Consider the following 7,537-nt stretch of genomic DNA (forward strand, 5'->3'; position numbering starts at 1 on the left):
CTTTAATTTGAGCTATAGTCTATAAGTGTTAAACATTAACAAGCAAGGCAAACACAAGTATGTTTTATAAATTTGTATAATATTTATACTGTATATTATGAATGCCACTGTAGGCCTGCCTTTGGTTATTTATTCATCAGTGCAGCCCATAATAATATACAGTATCTCACAAAAGTGAGTACACCCCTCACATATTTGATTATATCTTTTCATGTGACAAGACTGAAGAAATGACACTTTGCTACAATGAAAGTAGTGAGTGTAAAGCTTGTGTAACAGTGTAAATTTGCTGTCCCCTCAAAATAACTCAACACACAGCCATTAATGTCTAAACCACTAGCAACAACAGTGAGTACACCCCTAAGTGAAAATGTCCAAATTATGGACTAATGTCTAAACATTATGGACTGTATATGGTAAATATTCATTCTAAATAAAAAAAAACATTTGAAAGGTGTTTGACTATTTAGAAGTATCAACTCAAAGCACATTATTCTTCACATGTACATTTTTTGATTCACAGTCTGTTCTTAAATTTGCACAATCATGCTACACTACTGTTCAATCCACTGTGATGTTCATAAATTGTGCTGACAGTTTTGCAAAAGCTGTAATTTTATTGATTATTCTCAACTGTATCATCACCTTCACAGCATTTATTCAAAAAAGAAAAATGGACCTGCTTAAGCCATAGCAGCAGTGTGATATAGATGATGTACACATGAAATCACTGTACAGTTTGACAGTAAAATTTCATGCAGCAAAACAAGTGGACACTGCTTTGATAAATTCTTTGAATTACTGAAATTCATGTAATTGACAGACACAAATGTTAATTTATAGTTATTAACTATCAAAACCCGCGAAAAAGGTCATGTTAAGAAATGACGTGTTCCAGTACTCCCTGCCGAATCAGCTGCTCACACTTCCATCGGGGCAGAAAATGCTGTGAAGACAAAAGAGTGGCGTGTAAATGCAACGGGCAACACGTAATCTGACTTTTTAAAAAATATATGAATGAACAAATGTAAGATCAGTCTTAATACCTGGCTATTCTTCTTTAAGAGAATAACTGTTCCATCATCGATTTCAAACTCCCCATGATCCTTCAAGCAGCGCACCTGAAAAGAGACAGGGAAGAGGAGAAAGGTGGATCAACACCAAAAGTGTATAGTAATTATTAAGGCATGATCAGAAACATGTTTATTACAACCATGACTCATTTATTTGATACTTCTACCAATAAATCTAATCTTATCATACTACTTTCTCTGTGCATGATTTAGAGCAGGCTGAATTCTAGATCTAATGACCCATATATAAAGAAACTAATAATTTTATCCTATCAGTCAAATTTTGCACTGCAAACATCAATGACAGATTTAACTGGTATAAGCGGGATCATTCAAGGCTAGGTGTGCGTTACACTATTTTAATGCTCCGCTTTGCATCAGGTGGTTCTTTGCCTCCAGCATCGTGTAATGTACAGTTTTACCCGTGGATAATCCCTTACATAACTCACCTCAATATACAGGCTCTTAGGGGGTTTCATGTCTTGTGTTATGTCCAGACCCTCCTCTCCTCCAAGTGACCTCATATATGTGGCCAGTGACTTCTTGTACTGATTAAACCACTCCAACTAGCAGGTGATTGAAAAAAGCAATTATCCAAAGTTCAAAACAGGAAAATCAGGAACAAACCCGGGGTGTTCCTGATTTCATTAATTGTGCCTCTTCGTCCTCCTTGCATCTCTACCTTATGTTTTCACTTAGGATGTGAGGAATGCAATAATGGGGTGATGAGACGATTCAGCAGTAAACATATTTGCCAAAAGAGACATCCCTACTTTAAAGTGATGTTGATTATTGATGACTTGTTGCACAACTGTATTGCCAGTCACTGGCCATAATGGATCTGAATATACACAGTGTGATTACTAAATTAACTTCAATCAGAACATTAATGTACTTGTACATCCTATGACTAAATCAATGTTTAAGTTGATGTTCTAGCATTTACACCACTCTACACACCTGAGCATATTTTATTAATATACAAGCACATCTGAGAGCCAAGAGTTTTCATTTATAGCCCTTGTTTTTAAATTTAATATTATACACTTAGTATTCTTTTTTCCAGTACAATACTTCTCCATCCCCCAGTACAGTACTCTTTACCTCCCACCAACCAGCCTACCTTTATTTTTATTCCTCTGATCACATTTGAAGAATTGATGCATTAGATCAATTTTCAGCTAATGAGTTAACACACAGGTTCCCAACGCTGGTCCTGGACTATTCCCTGTCCAGCATGTTTATGTTTTCCTTGCTCCAAGTCATCCATGCTAACTCATCAAGGTCATCACCTGATTAATTGGATCAGGTGTGTTGGGAGCAGAGAAAACACTAATATGAGTAGGGCAGGGGGTACACCAGGACCAGGGTTGGGAACGTGAGTTAACAGATGTAGGAGACATTGACTAAAGTACTGGGATACAACCCTGATACAACCAGTATTAAAAATGAATCACATGCCCTCTGCACACATGTGGAACCGAATTGTTGTGGGCAACACACTTCCATACTCCCATCTGAGAGCACGGATTCGCAGGAGCCGGTCATAACTGCGGAAACAAGAGAGGTGGGTAAGAGGAAATCATGAGTTTGGATATACAGGATGTTAAGAACAATGACTTACAGGTAGGCTGCAGTACAGCGCTGGTTCCTCAACAAGCTGCAGTGACGAAACTTGATGGTTGGTATTAGTTCAGTTTTGCCCTCAGTCTTGGCTTCATTCCTTTCAATAAAAATTAAGAAGAGAAGCGACGTCAAACGCAAGACTGTGGTGCTATTTTAGATCATGAGAAACTGTTTATTGGAGAGCTATGAATAGTTGCTATAATATGAGAATATGGTTAAATTCTTACACATCACTTTGGTTTTGCTCGTATAAAGCTTTCATTTCTTCAAGCACTTGTCGAATGCCATCCTCCTGTTGAGACACGACTCTTGAGTTGATTAAGTGTGCATTGAGACAAGCTTAAACCACAATTTATTTCACAAGGTGCGCTAATTTGGGTCAGTCCTAAAGACTTAATCGCATTCAATGTTACCAGTTTAACTTTGTGAATTCATCACTGTCCTGAACTGGATAGGGCTCTCCAGCTCACAGCACAGCTGCACATCAGAGCTGGTTACATGAGTTAAGAGAGCAGGTTTCCTCAACTGACTGAGTTGCACTTGCAAGAACCATTTTTCCCAACGTCCAATCACTCAGTGCGTTTACATAGACAACAATAATCCAATATTAACCCGATTAAGACAATACTCTGTTTAAGAAACTACCATGTAAACAGCAATTATTGATGACCTTAATTTGACTAAAGTCATACTTGAAGTAAACCCAAATCGAATTAAGACATGTGGAGTATTTCTGTTTTAGTCGCGTTATCATCGTGCATTACAGACATGTACACACCTTAATCACTGAAAAGAAATTCTCTTATATTATGTACTCTTATATTATGAACTGCAATTAAGACACCTTGGATATGGGGAATACTGGGTTATAGTTTCTGTTTGTGTGTCTCTGTGCTATCAAATACCTATGATGAATATATACATTTAATTACCTCTTTGAATAAGCTGATCACCTGCCATCTTTATTATAGTAGACTTATTTTGTAGTAGGACCCTGTGTGCTGTGTGTTTTGTCTATCTGTCTGGCACCTGCACCAGTAGAAACCGTCCATGCACTGTTGTTATCAACGTGTATAAATACTTGTTTTACATGAATAAACTGGAATGTCTCTGTGAGCATGAATGTGTCAGTGTGTGTTCATCTTATACTCCCCAGATCGATCTGAAACGCTCTGAGGAAAGCCACACTTTCTAAGCACAGAACTAAAACTTAATAGAAGTAATTGTAAAACAGGCTGAAAAGGCTGACGGAGATCTGAAGACATAATGTGAGATTCCTGAGATACTTGGAAATTTAACAATCACACTATTAATGTTGTGCGGGATTTTTTACCGCATTTTGCGACAGGACACATACACACACGGCAGTGCTCAACCGTTTGACGACAAACAAGAGAACACGGCTGCATCCGAAACCAAGTTAAGTATGTGGTTTCGGATGCAGACCACGGCTACAAGCAGTCGTCTATTTTCACATCTAGCATGAGAAATAATTAACTGCACTTTAAGCTTTTCTGAAATTAAAAATAAAAACACCCAAAACTATATATGGTACCATAACGAAGACGAACTGTATGTCGATACGTGAAATTCTGGAGGTAATGTTGGATGGCGTGTGGACGTAATGACGTGTGCCGTTAATTGATCTATGTTCTATAACATGTAAAACAGGAACATGAAAGGAATATTCTAAAAGCGACTCATGTAAATACCTTAATCACAATACTGTCTTATTCAGAATAAGGTAAATAATTAGATTATTGCTGTCCATGTAAACATAGTCACTGATTAACACTGTTTGTCCCACAGTTGTTTGAGTCAAGAAACGTTTGTCACAAAATTTTGAGCTTATAGATACCCATGACTGGGTAGTCAGTCCCTCCAGGATATTGCGATCACAGAAATTAACGCAAAATCAAGCAAATGCCTTAATATTCAGAGGAGCTGGCAATTATTCATACAAAAAGACACATCATGTGACGTCATCACTCACATTCAGCCAAAGCCTTCTTTGATTTGTGTCGAACATGAATACAGCTGTCATTTACCAACAATCACTGCAATTTTGCTAATTTAAGTAGTTTTCTACAAAACGACTCAGCAAATTGTAGGGGGAAAAAGCTGCAGCAAAATCAAGATTTTTTTTAACAGCATCAATCACAAAGAAACTCCATACAGAGTTTCATAAAGTGACGATCATGATGATTCAATAAATATGTAAATTAGTGTGTGGCTTCAGGCAGATTGAATGCAGTAGCTACTTTCCACTGAAATGCCCCCAAATTGCATTAACATTAGACCAAGGCCCCCCAAGGCTTGTGTGGACTGTTAGCTACGAGTGAGAAATGGTTAGAAGTTTTTGGTTGCGATGAGTCCTTAAGCTAGAGCTGCACAATTTCTGCAGTTACATGGTGAAATGTAATGTGCTAGGGCAAAACTTGAAAAACAAACGTTGTAGCTGCATTAGTAGTTGATAAGTCCGTATTTAGTTAACATGTGCTCAGTCGTGCCTGCTAAGCCAGCGGTGATGTTAGGAAGCTAAAGGTTAAATAATAACAGCGAGGTACATACGTTAAAAGCAGGTAACTGGCCATCACTCATCCGGTGAAGTTCCCTTACAAGTTCAACTGCCTTTTCGCAAAACATTATTAAGCAGCTCTTTGCCGAATTTATCCACTAAAAACAAGCAAATAAATATGTTCTCTGATGTGCTGTTGTTTTCTTGTTATAAAACCTCGTATTAGTACACGTACAGCGAGCGCACGACAAGAGCCAGTTTTCGCGGCAGAATGTGTTGTTTGCACCACGTGACCGTAGAAGTACGGAATGCCTAGAGGGATAAAGCAAACACAGCTGACCGCAGACCTGTTTCACCAAGCGAGCTGAACAAACTCAGAGTTGCAGAGTAAGTTTTGAGTTAACAAAACCAAACAAATCCAACCCGGGTAATTTAAGGTTAACAGATTTCATAACATTGGTTATCAACTTTCTTAGTCAACCCGGATTTAACATTGGATCAAGGTTTACTCAGCGTGCACACAAAAGCCATATCGTTTGCAGCAAACAGCCAATAGGGTGAGCTTCTTCTACTTTTTGTTTTAATGGCAAACCACTAAAGGTGCATTACCGCCACCTACTGGACTGGAGTGTGGGCAGTAGATTGGCAGGAAAAAAAAATAATAATAAAAATAACTAATAATAATAATACATAAATAAAAGAAAATAAAGAGATAAATAACGATATACTAGATATTCCTACTAGATTACTAAAGTCTCCCACTTATTCCAGTATTTTTTAGATAGTCTATCAGGGGTTGGTGCATTTTCCCAGATGTTTTCCCCAGAAAGTTCACTAGTGTCATGTTTTGTTTTCCAATCTGCATCTCTAGCTCAGTTCTTTCCTCCTCATACCTTTTGCAGACTAACAGAATGTGTTTCACCGTCTCTTGTGTACTACAGTGTGTGCAGAGTCCACTGGAGTGTTTTCCTATTCTGTTTAATGCTAGATTTAAGCCAGCATGACCTATTCTAAGACGCATAATTATCATCTCTTCCTTTGGGTTTCTGCCCTGCCTCACACTCATGCCTACTTGTTTTTGTATAGTATATAGGTGTCGTCCGGTGTCAGCTGTGTCCCAGTATTCCTGCCATATTTTATGCGCGTCTCCCTTATAATGGTTTTGATCTCTGCTCTACTTAATGGTACTTGTATATCAACTGTTTCATGTTTTATCGATCTTTTTGCCAGTACATCCACAATGTCATTCCCTTCTATCCCTACATGTGCAGGAACCCAGAAGAAGGAAACACTCAGCCCCTTAGCATGAAGTATGAGAAGCAGATAAAGTATTTGGTAAACAATGTCTTGTCTGCATGATGTTTTCCCAGACTGTATGCTTGATAGTGCTGATAGACTGTCAGAAGCTATAGCGACATCTTGGCTCTGATGATTTTTTTTCAACCACTGCAAGTGCCAAAGGACTCCTAATAATTCTACAGTGTACACTGATAAATGATCAGTCTCCCTTTTTTTGACTGTTACTTCATACCGGGGAATGAAAAAAGCTGCACCAGTGTGGCCTGTCTCAGGCTGTTTTGACCCATCTGTATATATGAGTAACTTATCCTGATATTGGTCCATATAGTTTTGAGTTATTATCCCTTGTGGTGCTATTTTAGAATTCTCTTTTAATATTTGTTGTAATCTTGTATCTGCAGATGGTTTTATGAATCTCAATGGTGGTACAATTGATATCGTCACAATGGGGTTTACTTATAGCTGACTGAGACCTGCATTTTGTGCCTTTGCATTTCCTAACCATCCAAAGCTATTAAGGTTAGTCCTATAAAACTCTGAGCATTCTTGTAAGATGGCTTTCGTGGGGTGCACCCTGCTATGCCCTTTTAGATTTACCCAATATGCCAGCATGATCTTAACCCTCCTGATGTACAACGGCATCTCTCCTGTCTCAACCTGTAATGCAGTCATTGGTGATGATTTAAATGCACTAGAACATATCCGGAGTGCTTGTGCCTGTTCCACATCAAGCTTTTTAAGATTTGATTGTGATACCGACATATATGCTAGGCAGCCATAATCAAAGGCGGCCCTCATAAGAGCCTGATTTGTATTTATGAGCGATACCCTACTTGCTCCCCAGTCTCACTCTGACAGACATCTCAGGGCATTATTAATCTGTTTACATTTGTTTTTAATTTTATCAATATGTGGACCCCAGGTCAGCTTCTCATCAAAAAGCATTCCTAATAAGCCTTGACCTGTTCAAGATCTAGCCCATATAATTTAAGTGGTACAATTTTATGATGTTTAGAGAAAC

At 38.3% G+C, this 7,537-nt stretch overlaps 1 protein-coding gene across 1 annotated transcript; it reads right to left on the minus strand.

Moving 5' to 3' along the window:
- Positions 1-597: 597 nt before the first annotated feature.
- LOC128632729 (DNA replication complex GINS protein PSF1) lies at positions 598-5,708 on the minus strand. Its single transcript, XM_053679704.1, has 8 exons — positions 5,271-5,708; positions 2,927-2,991; positions 2,698-2,796; positions 2,531-2,623; positions 1,839-1,842; positions 1,523-1,633; positions 1,047-1,121; positions 598-946 (listed from the first exon to the last, which is right to left on the minus strand). Exons 1-8 carry the CDS (start codon positions 5,343-5,345, stop codon positions 878-880), a joined length of 591 nt encoding a protein of 196 aa, XP_053535679.1. The 5' UTR covers positions 5,346-5,708; the 3' UTR covers positions 598-877.
- Between the last annotated feature and the right edge of the window lie 1,829 nt (positions 5,709-7,537).

This window comes from Ictalurus punctatus, chromosome 3 (genome assembly GCF_001660625.3).
Source record: "Ictalurus punctatus breed USDA103 chromosome 3, Coco_2.0, whole genome shotgun sequence".
In the NCBI taxonomy this organism is placed as follows: Eukaryota; Metazoa; Chordata; class Actinopteri; order Siluriformes; family Ictaluridae; genus Ictalurus; species Ictalurus punctatus.